General features: G+C 29.1%; 1 protein-coding gene across 1 annotated transcript; it reads left to right on the top strand.

The window, feature by feature from the left end:
• Positions 1-13313: 13313 nt before the first annotated feature.
• On the top strand, positions 13314-19419 carry LOC105258522 (integrator complex subunit 9). Its single transcript, XM_011269814.3, has 11 exons — positions 13314-13594; positions 14051-14245; positions 14396-14558; positions 14633-14874; positions 15460-15706; positions 16131-16311; positions 16406-16641; positions 17818-18029; positions 18147-18332; positions 18490-18684; positions 18815-19419. The coding sequence occupies exons 1-11, from the start codon at positions 13586-13588 to the stop codon at positions 18932-18934; spliced, it is 1986 nt and encodes a 661-aa protein (XP_011268116.1). The 5' UTR covers positions 13314-13585; the 3' UTR covers positions 18935-19419.
• The last annotated feature ends 87 nt before the right edge of the window (positions 19420-19506 follow it).

Raw genomic sequence — 19506 nt, 5'->3', positions numbered from 1 at the left:
ATATATTTTTATTGCAAACATGAAGCAAAGTGCTCAAGGTGCATCACTATGAAAACATCGATAGAATAAAAAGTAGATCGTATACAAAAAAATTAAAATATTTACACTACATATTTGATATAGCATTTAATCGATATGTGCAGTAATACGATAAAATCTAATTTTCTCTCGAATTTTTTCACGAAATTTAAACTACTAAGAAAATATCAAACATTCAAATTGTTCAATAGTCTTGCGAAAGAAGCAGTTCTCGCTTAAAGAATCTTTAGAAAAAAAAGTAAAAAAATTCTAAAGAAAAAAAAGGACAAAAAATTTTAAATCTCACATCGATATTTAATTTTATACTAATATTTTTAATGTAACACTTCATTTATAAAGATTTTATTTTGTGAAACGTTTATACATAAAAGTACAATGATTATACGGCTTCTTTAATCTATTGTTTCATCTTCGCATGATTTTCGTTTATAAAATATTTGTGCCTCTGGATATTTTTCTCTGGAAGCTTTATGCAATGTGTGTAACCTAAATCTGTTAACGTACAAGTATTAGAGTAACGGAATAAGTATATGTAATTTGATTAAAAATACGTTTCTTACATGAATTTTTAATTACATATTTTGTTATACTACAAATAAAAAAATTATGCTTGCGCGACGTGATTTTAACAATTTACCGACATGCATAAAATGATGACTTTACCGGCACTCGAAAAGTATTTTGACTACGTAATTCTGGCGTTTAACGCGAATGCAGATGGCGATACTAAACAGCAAAGAAAGATGGCCGCATGAGTGAAACGCGAAGCGCGAAATATTGCATTTCGTATATCGTTCTTTGCGAAAAAAATGTGTGAAAGTGTTGTACGTATTCGCGATTAACAGTTCGGGATTGATACTAATCAACGCAAGTATAATTTGTCGTGCATTGGATATCTCTTCAAACTCTGTATATGAATCGCTCTCAGTCTTGTAAAATGCAAAAGTAAATATTATAAGATTTGACTTTGGAAAAGCGCGATAAAACAATCGAATCATTCGTAATTCATATCATTAGCATAATATACTATGAATTTTTTACGTTATATATTGAATCGAAATTGCGCGAAAGAGGAAAAAAAGAACAACCCTATGAATAGACATTTCCATTCTTTACTAAAAGAAAAAGAAATTAAAAATATCTCTCAATTTTTTCTCTGTTTCTTCGGGCAAGTCTACATATATGACCAATATGATTAATTGATTCTATCTTTATATATTTATCATTATGTGCTTTCAGAAATCAAAGTTGCGCGAACGTTGAGCACAGGAATGGCCATGCGCAGAAACAAATGCGCAGTGGTTCGGCCGCCATGTTGGCGCGTGACTGCTACGTCACTGCTACGTCATACGCGTCATACGGGAATCGGAGTCACACGCAGTTACACGGATCGTCGTACATCCGCATTTTTCGCATCTTTTAACCGTTTTTAAACGAATATCGCGAGTGAACGAGCGTCGAGAGTGTCCAAAGATGATCGCGCGACTTTTATAGTGTGTCGATGGAAACGCGCAACAGCGATTTTTGACGATATTCAGTGATGGCGTCATTGGGAAGATGGAGCGAAATTGCGTCGCGTTATTCGGGCCCTTGATGATGATTATCGGATGCGAGCGAGTATCGGGAGTGCCGAATAAAGTGTCGCGCGTTCGCGTTGATGATCGTGTGGATTTGTGTGCATCAAGATCGGAATGGGACGTCCCAAGGCGAGCGAACTGTCCCGAGGAGGAGCGGCCTGTGGAACAGCCGGTGAGTAGATTTGATTTATCATATTTGCGTGATAATTTGTGCTCATTCGACGCTTATACAGCATCGCGATGTCCCGAATTACATTCGGACAAATCGGCATCATAATTCGATTCGGTACAATTCAAATAAAGTCGATCGCGTGAAGATGGTTATGCTAGAAGCGATTTCAAATTTATTTTGTACGCGCGCGCAGTACTGTACAGCCTATCTCGTAGGGCTGCCAACTGTTAAACGATAAATTTGTTTGATCTAACCTAACCTAATCTCTCAGTGGCTTTGGATATCGAATGTAAATACAAGCGTATGCTGCCAGGATTGTATCATGCTTTCAAAATAATATTTACTTATTTCATTAGTGTATTACATTTTATTACGTAGTATATTAATCGCATTAAATGTGCGACGTACAGTTTTACACATTTTAATGAGGAGCATATAATATAATTGGTTAGGTTAGATTAAATTAAAACAAGCTGCTGTGATTCATTTAACGTAATAGGATTAATTTGACGAATGTGCAGCTATTGAAGTTACATGATATTTGTGGACACATTTTTAAAGTAACCATGAGTGTCTTATCTCATCTTGATTATATGAAATTAAAATAAAAAATATTTATGTATTCCACATTAACGTTATTCATTACAAGTACTATATTACTTTTCTTATATCTCAATCATATTTCATCGATGAAGCTTTTCATATATCGCAGACAATATGATACTCTGTGTGCAATTTTACACAGGTAATACATGGCACAAAAATAATTTGTTCTCAAGTATTGTGCGCATTTCTCAAAAATAATCAAATTAAATTATGTTAAGTAGGATCCAAAAATCACTACATTGCCAGGATCGTATCTTATATATATATTATATATATAAGATATTTATATAGATTATTATATATTATAACTGCGATATTATCACCTTTTAATATGTGTGCGCAGTATTAACATACATAAAATATATAAATTTATTTGAAACGTACAGAAATCTTTATCTTATTATAATATTTATGATATAAAAGAAAATTGCAACTCTAATGAAACAGAGCGTGGAATAATGGTTGATACTTATGCTGGTCTACAATATTTATCCTTTTTTCATCATTGGATTTGTTGCTTTTTTTATTATACAGATGTTATCTGTAAATATAAGTACTTGTAATGTTGCTTCTGTATCACTGTAAGCACACAAAATGATAGCATTTGCAGGTAATTATGTTATACTTATATATCATAAGAAAGAGAAATAAAATTAANTTAAATAATAAGATCGAATTATTATGCGTACGATTTATAACAATGGATATACAAATAATAATTATTCACCATCAAGGTTGCTCCGCCGATGCAAGATGCCTCTCCCAGCCTCCTCCTCCTCTCATGTTGTTGACGCGCAACAACTTTCAACGGCACTCCCGCACTCACGAGCGATATTTTTATATCGCTATTTTTCGGTTATTTTACGCGCGATACTAAACGCGCACTCCCGCACTAATTCGGTACGTATAAAAATTTGTGTCGCGCGATCGTATATATTTAAATATATATATACTATGTCCGACACTCCCGGTTTCAGGTACGAGCGAAAATCCCATTTCATTTCGCGGAGAAATCAATTTCGAGCCAACAGGTCGGGAATGCACGATACAACGAGGCAAAGATTTAAGGCCCGAACCGGTTAAAGAAGACGAAAAACGATTGACGAATAGAGTGAAAATAAAGCTTCACCAGCTCTTGTGTTCGCCGCATTAATTATCCTATCTCATATCGAACCTGGACCCGCTAAAGCACGATTCAAGTACCCGCACGGATTGCCTATATCACTAGCGCAGTACACAAGGCTGATAACGGTAAAAGAGAGGATACCCACATTTTTTTTTAAAAGCTAACATTCAAGCAATTTAGGAAAATGGGAGGGCAACCCCTTTTACGAGGCGAAAATCGTGCCTTAGGGGAATCCACTCGACTCCTCGACAGGGTTAACAACACGCCTAGGCGTTGTGGCTTAGAGTAGACGAGCAAAAGAGAAGACCCATTGACGACCATTTCGAACAATCGATCGAGTTCTAACCGATTGGGCCAAATCAATTGACGAAGCAAGAGCGGTTCATCACTAGCCGATCGAGCGCGAAGCTCGAACCCGCGCGCCCATGTACATTTTTATCTGGACCTACGTTTCTGCGCGGCCGGCATCACCAAGTGCCACGTTGCACAAGGCGCGAAGTACGTCGCAAAGCAACGACTCGATGAAACATCCCAGTTAGTTTGGCGTCGGAAGGAGAGACTCGTTTGACAAAAACGAAATTGGGATTTTGAAAAACGCGGAAAACGCGATAAACGCAGAATACTATAACGCGAAAACGCGGTTACGAAGCGCAGCCGTCCGCGCACGTTGACGGCACCGACGACGCGAAAGGGTACTTCGCTTCCCTTCAGGCACCATAAGATTTATCGTAAATAGAAAAATTTAAAATAAATCTCAAGGCATTCATCCAAGTACTAAGCCCTCCCACCGCGACAAGGTGTACCCATGGGGAGGGTATATTATATATAATTTTTTTTATATATAATATAATATAATATAATAATTTATAATTAATAAGTTCTCTATAAAAATTAATTAAATGGAGTGAGAGTAAAAGCTCTCAAACCTTTACTCTCACTCCATTTAATAATATAATATATAATATAATATATATATATATAATTGGAATTTATTTTGAAATATAGCATATAAATTTTAAATTTGCATAATAAAAATTTTCGATTAAATTGTGTATTTAATTAACAAAAGATTGAGAAAATTTAAAGCATTTACTCAAAATATATTTAATTCTAATATTATATTCTAATATTATAAAAGAAATATTCTAATAACGATCGATGATCGAAATATCAAAACATAATCTTTTACCTCTTTTATGTATAACCTATTTCAATTTTCAATCGCGTAATCAATGATTGCGATTTTGATAAAGATTTATCGTTGCTATACCGTTTCATGTCGTATTAATTTTTATTAAAATTTATAGTAAATTTATGTTTCTATACTAATGTAATCATGTTTAGTAAAAAAATTATTAATATACAAAACGATTCTTACCACTACTTTATGTTCGAGAGTCATCGTACGAATGATGACAAAGCAGGCAACGTATGCGCGCTACTGTTTATATTTATATTGCTAAAATCAAACATCGTGTTATCGATAATTCGTTACCGAAATATTTTATATATTATAAATATACATTAACGTAAAATATTAAATTTATGAAAGTATTTAATTATTGATTAAAATTAATTATTTATCATACAATTCACGCAGTCTTTTGTTATGCTAATTATTTGCTTCTATAAATCGATTGTTTTACTTCGTGTTTCACTCACATCCCAAATTATATTTAGATTATCAAGTAGAACGATAAAATAACACGTATGAAATATATTTGTAATTCTAAATATTAAAATAATAATTATTGTCTGTAAAAATCGCAATTATCGAAGTGGATTATTTAATATTTAAAATTCCTATAATTTCATCGATTTTCGATTAAATTGTGTATTTAGAAGGATTGATAAAACTTGAAGCATCGAATCGATATATATTTAATTCTAATATTATATTCTAATATTATAAAGAAATATTGTAATAAGTATCGATGATCGAAATATCATAACATAATCTTTATCCTCTTTTATGTATAATTTGTTTTCAATTTCTAATCGCGATAATCAATGATTGCGATTTGATAAAGATTTATCGTTGCTATACTGTTTCATGTCGCTAATTAATTTTTAATAAATAATTTTTATTAAAATTTATAGTAAATTATGTTTCCATACTAATTGTAATCATGTTTAGTAAAAAAATTACAATATACAAAGCGTTTCTTACCACTACTTTATTACTCGAGAGTCACAGTATGAATGATGACAAAGCGGCACCGTATAGAGCGCTACAGTTTATATTTTATATTGCCAAAATCGTACATCGTGTCATCGATAATTCGTTACCGAAATATTTTATATATTATGAAATATACATTAACGTAAAATATTTAATTATGAAAGTATTTAATTTATTGATTAAAATTAATTATTTTTCATACAATTCACGCAGTCCTTTGTTATGCTAATTATTTGCTTCTATAAATCGATTGTTTTACTTCGCGTTCTCTCACATCCCAAATTATATTTAGATTATCAAGTAGAACCGATAAAATAACACGGATGAAATATATTTGCGATTCTAAATATTAAAATAATAATTATTGTCCTTAAAAATCGCAATTATCAAAGTGATTATTTAATATTTTAAATCCCTATAATTTCATCGATTTTCGATTAAATTGTGTATTTAGAAGGATTCAGAAAACTTAAAGCATCGAATCCATATATATTTAATTCTAATATTATATTCTAATATTATAAAGAAATATTGTAATAAGGATCGATAATCGAAATATCACAACATAATCTTTTATCCTCTTTTATGTATAACCTGTTTCAATTTTTAATCGCGATAATCAATGATTGCGATTTGATAAAGATTTATCGTTGCTATACTGTTTCATGTCGCTAATTAATTTTTATTAAAATTTATAGTAAATTATGTTTTCATACTAATTGTAATCATGTTTAGTAAAAAAATTATAATATACAAAACGATTCTTACCACTACTTTATTAATCGAGAGTCACCGTACGAATGATGACAAAGCGGCACCGTATAGCGCGCTACTGTTTATATTTTATATTGCCAAAATCGTACATCGTGTCATCGATAATTCGTTATCGAAATATTTTATATATTATAAAATATACATTAACGTAAAATATTAAATTATGAAAGTATTTAATTTATTGATTAAAATTAATTATTTTTCATACAATTCACGCAGTCTTTTGTTATGCTAATTATTTGCTTCTATAAATCGATTGTTTTACTTCATGTTCACTCACATCCCAAATTATATTTAGATTATCAAGTAGAACGATAAAATAACACGGATGAAATATATTTGCGATTCTAAATATTAAAATAATAATTATTTTCCGTAAAAATCGCAATTATCAAAGTGATTATTTAATATTTTAAATCCCTATAATTTCATCGATTATCGATTAAATTGTGTATTTAGAAGGATTCAGAAAACTTAAAGCATCGAATCGATATATATTTAATTCTAATATTATATTCTAATATTATAAAGAAATATTCTAATAAGGATCGATGATCGAAATATCACAACATAATCTTTTATCCTCTTTTATGTATAACCTGTTTCAATTTTTAATCGCGATAATCAATGATTGCGATTTGATAAAGATTTATCGTTGCTATACTGTTTCATGTCGCTAATTAATTTTTATTAAAATTTATAGTAAATTATGTTTTCATACTAATTGTAATCATGTTTAGTAAAAAAATTATAATATACAAAACGATTCTTACCACTACTTTATTAATCGAGAGTCACCGTACGAATGATGACAAAGCGGCACCGTATAGCGCGCTACTGTTTATATTTTATATTGCCAAAATCAAACATCGTGTTATCGATAATTCGTTATCGAAATATTTATATATTATAAAATATACATTAACGTAAAATATTAAATTATGAAAGTATTTAATTTATTGATTAAAATTGATTATTTATCATACAATTCACGCAGTCTTTTGTTATGCTAATTATTTGCTTCTATAAATCGATTGTTTTACTTCGCGTTCTCTCACATTCGAAATTATATTTAGATTATCAAGTAGAACGATAAAATAACACGGATGAAATATATTTGTGATTCTAAATATTAAAATAATAATTATTATTCGTAAAAATCGCATTTATCGAAGTGATTATTTAATATTTTGGATTCCTATAATTTAATCGATTTTTGATTAAATTGTGTATTTAATTAACAATGATTAAGAAAATTTAACGCATTGGTCGAAATGTAGTTAATTCTAATATTGTTAAAGAAATGTTACAATAAGCATCATTGATCGATATCATAACAAAATTAATTTTTTTAATCCTCTTTTACGTATCCCGTGTTTCAATTTTTGTTTCCAGTAATGAATGATTGCGATACGATAAAGTTTTATCGTTGCCATACAGTTTCATGTCGTTAATTAATTTTTATTAATTAACGACATGAAACTGTAAGGCAAAGATAATTAATTAACATTTATTAATATTCATAGCAAATTATGTTTCAAGACTAATCACAATCGTGTTTAACAAAAAAAATTACAATGTACGAAGCGTTTCTCACCACAACTTTATTACTCGAGAGTCACTGTGCGAATGATAACAAAGCGGTAACGTATAGAGCGATACTGTTTATATTTTGTATTTCCAAAATCGAATGCCGTATTATCGATAATTTGCTGAAATATTTTATAAATTGTAAAATATACATTAACGCAGAATATTAAGTTAATGAATTATTTTAATTTACTGATTAAAATTGATTATATATTAAACAATTTATCACGGAACCTTTCGTTATGCTAATTATTTGTATCTATAATTCGATTGTTTTACTTCGCGTTCTCTCACATCGAAATTATATTTAGATTGTCAAGTAGAAAAAGTAACACGGATGAAATATATTTGTCATTCTAAATATTAAAATAATAATTATTGTCTGTAAAAATTGCAATTATCAAAGTGATTATTTAATATTTTGGATCCCTATAATTTAATCGATTTTCGATTAAATTGTATATTGTTTTATTAATAAGGATTGAGAAAATTTAACGTATTGGTCGAAATATAGTTAATTCTAATATTGTTAAAGAAATGTTACAATAAGCATCATTGATCGATATCATAACATAATTAATTTTTTTATCCTCTTTTACGTATCCCATGTTTCAATTTTTGTTCCCAGTAATGAATGATTGCGATTCGATAAAGATTTATCATTGAGATACAATTTCATATCGTTAATTAATTTTTAATTAATTAATTTTTATTAATATTTACAGCAAATTATGTTTTAATACTAATCGTAATCGTGTTTAGTATAAAAAATACAGTATACGACGCGTTTCTTACCACTATTTCATTACTCGAGATTCACCGTGCGAATGATGACAAAGCGGTAACATATAAAGCTACTGTTTATATTTTATATTGCCAAAGTCGAATGTCATGTTATCGATAATTCGTTGCCAAAATATTTTATATATTATAAAATATACATTAACGCAGAATATTAAATTATGAAAGTATTTAATTTATTGATTAAAATTGATTATTTATCAATCAATTCACGGAGTCCTGTTATGCTAATTATTTGTATGTATAATTCCATTTTAGTTCGTGTTCTCTCACAATTTGTTGCTGAAATATTTTTATATTTTATATATTATAAAATATACATTAACGCGGAATATTAAATTATGGAAGTATTTTAATTTATTGATTAAAATTCATTATTTATTAAACAATTTTTCACGACTCTTTTCGTTATATTAATTATTTGGATCTATAATTCGATTGTTTTACTTCGTGTTTTCTCACAATCCAAATTATATTTTGATTGTCAAGAACGATAAAATAACACGGATGAAATATATTTGTGACTCTAAGTATTGAAATAATAATTATTATCCGTAAAAATCGCAATTATCGAAGTGATTATTTACTATTTTCGATCTTTATAATTTAATCGATTTTCGATTAAATTGTGTATTTAATTAAGAAGGATTGAGAAAATTTAAAGCATTGATCGAAATATATTTAAGTTTAATATTATTAAAGAAATATAATATAATAAGCATCGACGATCGAAAGATTATGTTTAATTCTCCTATCCCTTTTTATGTATTTTCTGTTTCAATTTTTAATCGCGGTAATGAATAATTACGATTCGATAAAGATTTAACTGTATCGATGTATGTTGCGATACAGTTTCATGTCGTTAATTAATCTTTAATTAATTAATTTTTGTCAATATTTATAGCAAATTATGTTTCAATACTAACTGTAATCGTGTTTAGTAAAAAAATTACAGTATACGAAGCGTTTCTTACCACTACTTTACTCGAGAGTCACCGTGCGAATAATGACAAAGCCATAATATAGCGGGCTACTGTTTATATTTTACATTGCCAAAATCGAACATCGTGTTATCGTTAAAATAAGATAATCCAGAATATTTTATATATATGTTATACTAATATAATTTAAAAACTTAAATAATTTAGATAATTTACAATGAGAGAGAGAGAGAGAGAGAGAGAGAGAGAGAGAGAGAGAGAGGGAGAGAAAGAGAGGGAGAGGGAAAGAGAGAAAATCGTTATTGAGAAAACATGCAATATATAATATGATCTGAATAAATGATATATATATATATATATATATATATATATATATAATATAATCTGAATATAAATGATAAATGTAAATGATAAATAATTTATAAACTATTTACCGGATAATGTTGGTTTAGTATGTGTCCCAGTGCTTTTTAAACTTGCTTTCCTTCTCCTTCACACATTTTTTCGTTGCACTCACTTTCACTCCTGAAAACAAGATTAATTAAGATTAGTTAATTAATATTAGTATACGCAAAAATCGCGAGACATTTTGCACGGCATTCCCGATCGCGTAGTAATTACAATTAAAAGTTTAGCAAGTACTAATTATAATTATCATAGCGAATTATGTTTTAATACTAGTCATAATTGTGTTTTATCGTTAGAGAAAAAATTTAATAATATACGAAGTATTTCGCACCTTACTCTTCGAACGTTGCCGTGTGAATGATATCAAGACCGTACATGTAAACACAGCGCGTCATACGCCGCCAAGGCCGATCGTGTTATTATCCATTCACTGCTGATATATTTTACGTACTTTAACATATACACGAAATGTTAAAGTGTCTAAAAGTTTTAGATTACATGGATTAATTAAATAATATTTGTTAATTTGATGTATCTCAAAGCTTTTTATTATGTTAATAATTTCGATTTATGATTCGATTGTTTTGCTGTGCGTTTTGATTCTAAATTAAATAATTAAATTTTAAATAATTGAAAAATAGAATGAGATAAAGCGTAGCGGGAATTATATTTTATTCTATAAATATCATTAAAGTAATAATTGTTCATAAACAATACGGACCACAAATGTTTATCAAAATATCTTCGTGTATCATCATTTGTGTGATAATAATTATGTCGCGCGCGTATCTATTGATAGTTTTGATTATCATATTATAAAAATTATACGTGTATATTTCTCGTAATCGAATATTCCTATTATTATCGATTTATTTATTCGCGTTTTCTCGCGAATTTTAAATCGCGATTTATTTTGTAATTTAATTGTTGATTTACATTGAAGCTTATTTTATTTTTTCGTATTTTGAATATTTCCTTTGATAATCTACACAAAATGCGCTAGTAATGCAAATATTTTCTTCTATAATCGAAGAAATGATCAATAATTTTATTAATGACTCTTTTAATCACGATTATATATATTTACGTTACATAAAACTTATTAAATTCTATTATCGCATATCGATTATTAATGATAAATGTTGCATAATTAATCATCGCTAATCGGGCTTGTCTGGACTATATACAAATTTTTAGTAAATTTTATATTATACGTATATTTTAGAGACATTTTCGTGTATTAAATTATTCCATGTAATAAATAAAAATTATTTTGTATTAAGTTTCAAATTATATTTTACATTCACTTTTGTATTAAACCCTGTATTGAAAGAAAATAAAAATAAAATAAAAAAAAAATTTTTCCTCGTATCTCCACAGAGGCATTTGCCAGATGAGGTTTGAGTACTCTAATGAACCTAAAAGCTATGCCGGCAGTAACGTATAATACGCCGATATTCATATATGTAAACTATTTTTATATTTAAAATAATCTTAAGTATGATCTTAGATCGCGTCTTGAGATTCCGATCAGTTAGTAAAATAGTTGTATTTTCCAACTTACTTAAGACGATCTTAAATATAAGAATGAATTATGAATGCCGGCCTTAGATAGGCCTTACCTATGCCGGACAAGGGAAAGAGTCAGACTAAGAAAGATATCAAAATATTAATATTTTTGAATAAAATGAAAGAAAAAGAGACAGTAATTGAGAAAATAGAAAAAAGACAACTACAGTGATTTGAATATCTCAAACCCTTTCTCCTCCTCTTTCTCTCTTTCTCTCTCTCTCTGAGTGATTTGAATATTTATACTCGAGAGAACAAATGTCCATAGAAAATATTTCGATAGACTCCATAGGAAGGAATAAGCATGACAAATGATGATAATCCCTATGATTTTAACACCAAGGAATATACAATAATCCAAGAACTCGAAGAAGAAAATAATTGATAATAGAAATAGATAATAGAAATGCATAATGATTGGAAATGATTAGAAATTAAAAGACAGTATAAATACAACCTATTTATTAATAGTAATACTATTTTGTAATTATATTAAATTTTATAATTTAGTACATTGTATTATATAAAATATTAAGCATAAAAATATTATGCTAGTAAGAAAATTATAATAAAAGTATATAAATAATGTTGACTATATTAGAATGGAACATATGAATTCTTTATATTTTATATAAAGGAAGAGATATTTAAAATATTTTGCGACTATATTTTTCGAATCTTAATTATAAAAACTTTAGAACAATCAGTGATTAATTTGACAAATTCTATACATGTATTAATAATTAAATAAGTAATAAATAAATAAGTAAATAATTAATAATATAATAACTTTTTTAAATAATTAAAAAAGTGATTAATAAATATCAAAGATCAGTTTATTGCTAATTAAGATTTATAGAAATAACGGTTAAACATGTTTTTATTCCACAGCAGGCATTTTGTGTTTTGTAAATAAAAATATATAAACATGGCAATGAATACAGAAAAATATTTATTTCATCTTTGAACATTGCATTGGAAGATTACAGTATCTTTCACGATTATATAATTTATTTACTATCAATCAATTTATATACATGAGTGTCTTGTTATACTCTGGTGTTACCGGCATTTCGTGCACATAGCACGGAACGAAACCAGAAATTGTGCACATGATACCCTCTGAGAACATTCATGGACATTTGCTTTGTAGTTCATGTCCACGTTTTCAATGTCATAGAGGGAGTATCGCTTTCAGGGATCACCTAAAAGCAGGCCATGATATCTCTCAGTTTTCTCTCTGATATTATATTAACCTGTGCCTAGGGTAACCAACAACGATTGGCCAATCAGAGAGTTCTGTTTTGAATTGGCCAATCAGCGACGTGGTCAATCGAGTCACTCGCGTTTTTATTGGTGAATAGTTTTTATTTCCTATTCCTATTGGCTGTTGTCTTTACACTTCTTCTGCAGCGAACCTTTTTATCGGTCTATTCTTTTCAGCTGCACTGCTGTACTAGTGCAATTAGTTAGAGTGAAAGAAAGTATGTTTGTTTCTTTCTAACTTATTGCACTAGTGCAGCAGTACAGAAAAGAACAGATTCTATGTTCTGTATTTCTCACGTCCATGGGGATCACATTAACCTAAAAGTGGATTCTGACGTCTCCTCGCTGGATTTGAAATAACTTATCGTAAAAATGGAATAAAAATCGATTCAAGACAGAAATGTATGAATTAGAAGTAGCAGACCCGCAAAAAATTCTCTGAAGAGAAAATTAATTCGAAGAAAGTCGCTTTGAAGTATATTTTTTAATCGCACATACTGGATATTCTTATGTGAATTGTGTAAATAATTCGTGATGAAACTGGTAACTATGCTTCTTTTAATATAACATTTTGTTTTAAGATATTCATTTAAGGAAAAAATATAACATTTTCATTTAAGATATCCATTTAAGGAAAAAAAAAAAAAACAGTAAACATGTTTTCGAGATGCGTAACAATTTCTTGACATAATCTTAAAATATAAGAAATATAATCTTAAATTTAAAATCGATGAGTGACATTTACAACTTATAAGCATACGATTAAAAATAAAACTGGCTTATCTACTAGTCGCTTTAATTATGTAATAAATATATCTGATTGTATTGTGGTTGACAATTTCAAACTGAAATCTCCATGTGTGTAAATTTTTGCTGAGAAAAATATTATAGAAAAATTAAGATAAACAGCAAATGATAGAAGATCAAACAGATAATGCGATATTAATATAATCTAAGTTGATATTTATAAGATTAATTAATTGAGACTTTTATATTTAGTATTGTCTATCAAGCGAGCCAACGAAGCCATGCCTGGTCTTAAGCTTCAAAGGAATAACAATGATGTTGGATTGCGGTTTAAACATGCAATCCATTTTACACTTTATGCCCTTGCCGATGGTTCCTAGTAGCAAGTTTAATTCCTTACCAACATGGTTCCCACGTGACAATCAGCAAGATTGGCAAGTCGAAGGAGTTAGTATTCAATCAGAGAAAAGCGTTTGGTGTTTGCGATATACTCTTTTATAAAATTTGCTCTTTAAGTTATTTTAAATAGTAATTAAAAATCGAAATACTTTGAAAAATAATATTAATTTATTTATTGTATTTATTTAAAAAAAAAAGGAGCTGAAGGAATGTTGCGGTAGAGTGTTTGTAGACTCAGTTCCAGAATTTTCTCCTCCTTTGGAGAAAATAATTGATTTCTCAGAGATCGATGCTATTCTAATATCCAACTACACCTGCATGCTTGCTCTACCATTTATAACGGAAGGCACAGGCTTCAAAGGTACTTAAACATAAAAAGCATAAATAAATAAATATATATAAATTATAATCTATAGAAATGATAATGATTTAAAGGTATAATATATGCCACTGAGCCGACCTTACAAATTGGACGATTTTTTATGGAAGAACTAGTGGAATTTATCGAGCAGACTCCAAAAGCGACAATGGCCAAGCATTGGAAGGAAATGTTGCATATGTTGCCACCTCCATTAGCAGATGTTATTAAACCGAAATCTTGGAGGCATATCTATTCCACATCGGCTGTGAATTCAGCACTATCTCACATTCAGATGGTCGGATATGATCAAAAGCTGGTAATTTTGATATGCCACTGATATATCTTAGTATGAAATGTCTTTTGTTGGCTGATAAAGTTCAATGAGTAGGAAAATCTAAAGTAAATTCCGGATTTTTTATTGCTGCAGACTTTACTCAATGGACTAAACTGGCAAAAACTATGAAAATAACTAATACTAAAATATATTTATATAATTTTATGCAAAAAGATATTTTTTATTAAGTCATAGCTTTAGTTATCAAATCATACTAATCATTACAATTTAAAAAAGAATAAAATCAAAATCTTTTTAGTTTAAATTAATGTGTGAAATTTTTAAAACAAAATCTTTGGAAATCTAAATGTTACTAAATTATATTTATATACAATTTTTAATTTAATAAAAATATAATTACATATTAAAAATTTTTATTAATATAGACTGATTCGCGTTTATCTTTTAACATCTTGTAACAAAAAATTAATTTATTTGTTACATCGATTCCTAATCTACTATAGATTTTACTTTGGATAAAGCTTAAATTCTAATTAAAACAAAAACTCAATTAATATTCACATGAAGTCATTTACAAACAGCGACTTACATTTGATTTATTTCCAGGATATATACGGTGCATTAACAGTTACGCCAATCAGCTCAGGTTACTGTTTAGGTAGCAGCAACTGGCTGATATCCTGTGACCATGAAAAGGTTGCTTTCGTCAGCGGCTCGTCCACGTTGACTACTCATCCGAGACCTATGGAGCAAGCTACATTGAAGCACGCCAATATGTTGATACTAACGGGTCTAACGCAAACACCGACCGCTAATCCGGATACGATGCTTGGAGAATTGTGTATGACTGTTGGTAAGATTAATCGGGGTATTTTATAAATTATCGAAATTCCTACTTTCATACTCGAACATTCGAAATCATAAAAATTGCGCAGACAATAAAAGGAAATTTTACAATATTAATCAAAAATATTGCATCACTCTAAAAAAATATAAAACAAATGCAAGTAAATAAAATTTATTTTTTTTCTCCAAGTCATATTCATAAAATTATTAAAGCATAAAATAATAATAAAATATAATTTCATAATATTTATATATATTTTTGTTCATTAAAATAATTCTCTGTATTTATAAGTGATGTAATATCTTTGATCAGTACTTTTTTTTTATTTGCATTTGCAAAGAAGTAATGTTGTCGATTTTATCGAAATATTATTATTCCATTAATTGCTCTAATAAGCTTAATTTTTTTTCTTGCGGAAAAAATTTTGTAGCTGTAACTCTCAGGGCCGGTGGATGCGTTCTGATACCTTGCTATCCTTCTGGCGTCGTGTATGATTTATTCGAATGCTTAAGCACTCATTTGGACAAATCAGGCTTCACGCAGGTTCCTCTATTTTTCATCTCACCAGTGGCAGAGACATCCTTGGCTTACTCGAATATCCTGGCCGAGTGGTATGAATAAATAAGGCTACTTAGTACACTAAGAAATTTCCGATATATTCTTCATCAACTTTTTATTCCGTTTATTATTATCCTTTACTTCTAGGCTGTCAACAAATAAGCAAAACAAAGTTTATCTTCCAGAGGAACCGTTCCCACACGCTTTCCTCGTGAAGAACGCCCGATTAAAGCATTATACATCCACGTACGCCGAGGGATTCAGCAATGACTATCGACAACCGTGCGTAGTTTTTTGCGGCCATCCCAGTCTCCGATTCGGTGATGCCGTGCACTTTGTGCAATTGTGGGGCAACAATCCCTTGCATACTGTCATTTTCACTGGTATATATACTAATATATATAGAAATTTACATGAGTTATTTAGAAAGTTAGTTAGCAAATTTGTTTCTCATCTACAATGTTATTAGATGTATAAATAAATTTTCTATTATTTGTTCTGAAAGATTCAATATTTATTAACAAATTATACATATACAGTTTAATCATGAAAGTGATCATTATTTTTCAGCATTTTCTTCCATCTTTTAAGCAAATTATAGATTCTGGATAGAAAATCTGACTTTACATGATAAATTCATCAAGTTATTTTCTTGTTTCTTCATTTCTAAATTTTCTGATAAGCAGCCAAGTTCTAGTAATGTTATCTTTGTCACTTTTATCACATAAAGTTCAACAAGACTTTTAGTCAAGTATAATTTATTTGAAACCGACGAAATAGTAATTGCAAATTGTCGCCAACGAGTAATTGTATTTGAGCGAGGAATTGGAAAGAAAATCACTTTTACAGAGAGAGGTCTCAGAAAAAATAAATTTTGTATTTAAATTTTTACATGATAATTCGGTCTCATATCGCGAAATTTATCAAAGACATTGAAACTTGACTGTGTTAATTCTTATTTGGAATATTCATTGGACATAGCGCCTTCAAATTATTTATTCCAATCGATATAGCACGTCTTGTCTGATAGAAAATTTAAAGATGTTAAAAAAATAAGAAAAAATAAGAAAATGATTTGACTGAATTGAATTGAGTTCATTGCAAATAAAAATCAAATTTTCCATCGATTCACAAGCTATAAGTTGCCTTAAAGATGGAAGTGCTGAAAAATAATAAGGATTACTTTCATGATTAAACTATAAATGTAAATTTATTACAACAAATATTGAATTCCATAAAAAATAGAATTTTATACATCTAATATATCTGAATAAAAAAAAATGTAATGCATCCGCACAATGTAGATAGTTCTATAAACATTTCTTTCTGATATATTTCAATTTATAATAAATATTTATATACATTTTTAACTTTCTAAGTATCTCCTTTTCTTTTATATTATGAATTCTGAATTCTTCTTATTTTACTCATTTTAATGCGAGAAATTGCATATTTATTTCAATAATATATTACTATTTTATTTATAATTTTTTACATTATATAATATTTAATAGCCTTTTTTTCAATCATATCTTTTTTCACATCGTATTTTATCGCAGAACCAGACTTTCCGTATTTGGATGCCCTCGCTCCGTTTCAACCGTTGGCTATGAAAGCCGTGCATTGCCCTATCGACACTTCTCTCAATTTTACCCAGGCCAATAAGCTCATACGAGATTTGAAACCGGAGCATCTAGTAATTCCAGAAGTTTATACACAACCTCCTTTAACGGCGCCGCATAGAACGGATCTAGTCATCGAACCTGTCGGAGTTTGTATTATTTTCCACTTAATGTAACAAATTATTTCGCAGTTAAAATCTTTTATTATTTATATTATAAAATTATGTGTATAAAGTACGAATGTATCAACTATCTTTCCGTTCAAGGAAAAACCTTTGATTACGTTTAAACGTGGAGAGGTGATAAAATTGCCGTTGAAGCGAAAAAAAGGTCGTGTATTTATCGAGCCGGAATTAGCTAGCAACATCATACCAAATGAAGTGCGACCCGGTTTAAGTCTCGCTTCCGTTACCGGAGAGCTCGAGGTCAAAGATAATGTATATACGATAAAGGTAATTGATGAGATAATTAATACATATAATTAATACAAGATAATTAATACACATTATAGAAAAAAAATATCAATTTGATCGAAAGGCAATATGTAATTTTACATTTATAATTCTTCAAGATGAATAACAAAGTTTCTGAAAATATGTTAAACTCCAGAATATAGAAGATAGGCAGAGCGGAAAGCGGAAGGCATCGTCAGGTTCACCTGCACCCGTCAAAGAGGAAGTATTGAAGGAGCGGAAACACGAATACGGGATTTTGGATCCACAGGAGTTGCTGCAGAAGCTCAATCAAGAGGGTTTTCAAGGCGCCAAGTTACAACACAGTCCCACTTCTACGAGTATTCATTTGGTATGATTTGGTTTTCGATACATCTTAATAGTTTTCCAAATGACCTTTTAATAAATAAACATGCGTGCACGCAAAATTGATATAAAAGGCAATTCTACATAAAATTATATGTGTTTACTCTCTCTTGTAGCAAGACGAGGACACTCTTATTCAGATTGGAGACAATTCTACACACATTTTCTGCAATGGGGATCAAAAGATTCGTAAACGCCTCAGGACTATAATAATGCAGTGTCTGAAAAGATTTTGAGACATGATAAACACTTTAGTATTTTGACATCTTATGAGACAAATGTTTTATACTGCTACATAAGTATATAATTTATTGTTTTAAAATATGTATATATTTATTTTCTTCCATTTACACTTTATTCTATTCCATATTAATCTATCAATAATTTTTATATCAAACTATTAGAGGAAGACATGATTGGTAATTTTTAAATTATAGTAGAAAAAAGCTTTCTATTATCTAAATAATGCTAAAACAAAATTTTAAGTATATTAAACGCAATATTCTATGCAGGAACTAAAATGTAAAATAATTAAATATGTACACACTTAGAAATAATTTAAAAACTTTTATATATAGATGAATTGAGTAATTGTTAAATTATTACTACGACAAACATGACTAGTAAAATGAATGATCAAATATTAAATTTGCAGCAAACATCGTTAGGTAATTTTTATTGAGATAATACATGTGTACTAAGGTATTTGTATAAGAAAGAGTATATATAAATGACGCGATAGAAATGTAGATCGATTAAATGTATAAATAACGGGAAAAGGAAAAATCGGGATTCTTTACAATAGTAA

Source organism: Camponotus floridanus, unplaced genomic scaffold (assembly GCF_003227725.1).
Source record: "Camponotus floridanus strain SB8 unplaced genomic scaffold, Cflo_v7.5 scaffold155, whole genome shotgun sequence".
Taxonomy (NCBI): domain Eukaryota; kingdom Metazoa; phylum Arthropoda; class Insecta; order Hymenoptera; family Formicidae; genus Camponotus; species Camponotus floridanus.
Note: the sequence above shows the minus strand (reverse complement) of the source record. Positions and strands in the feature narration are given on the sequence as shown.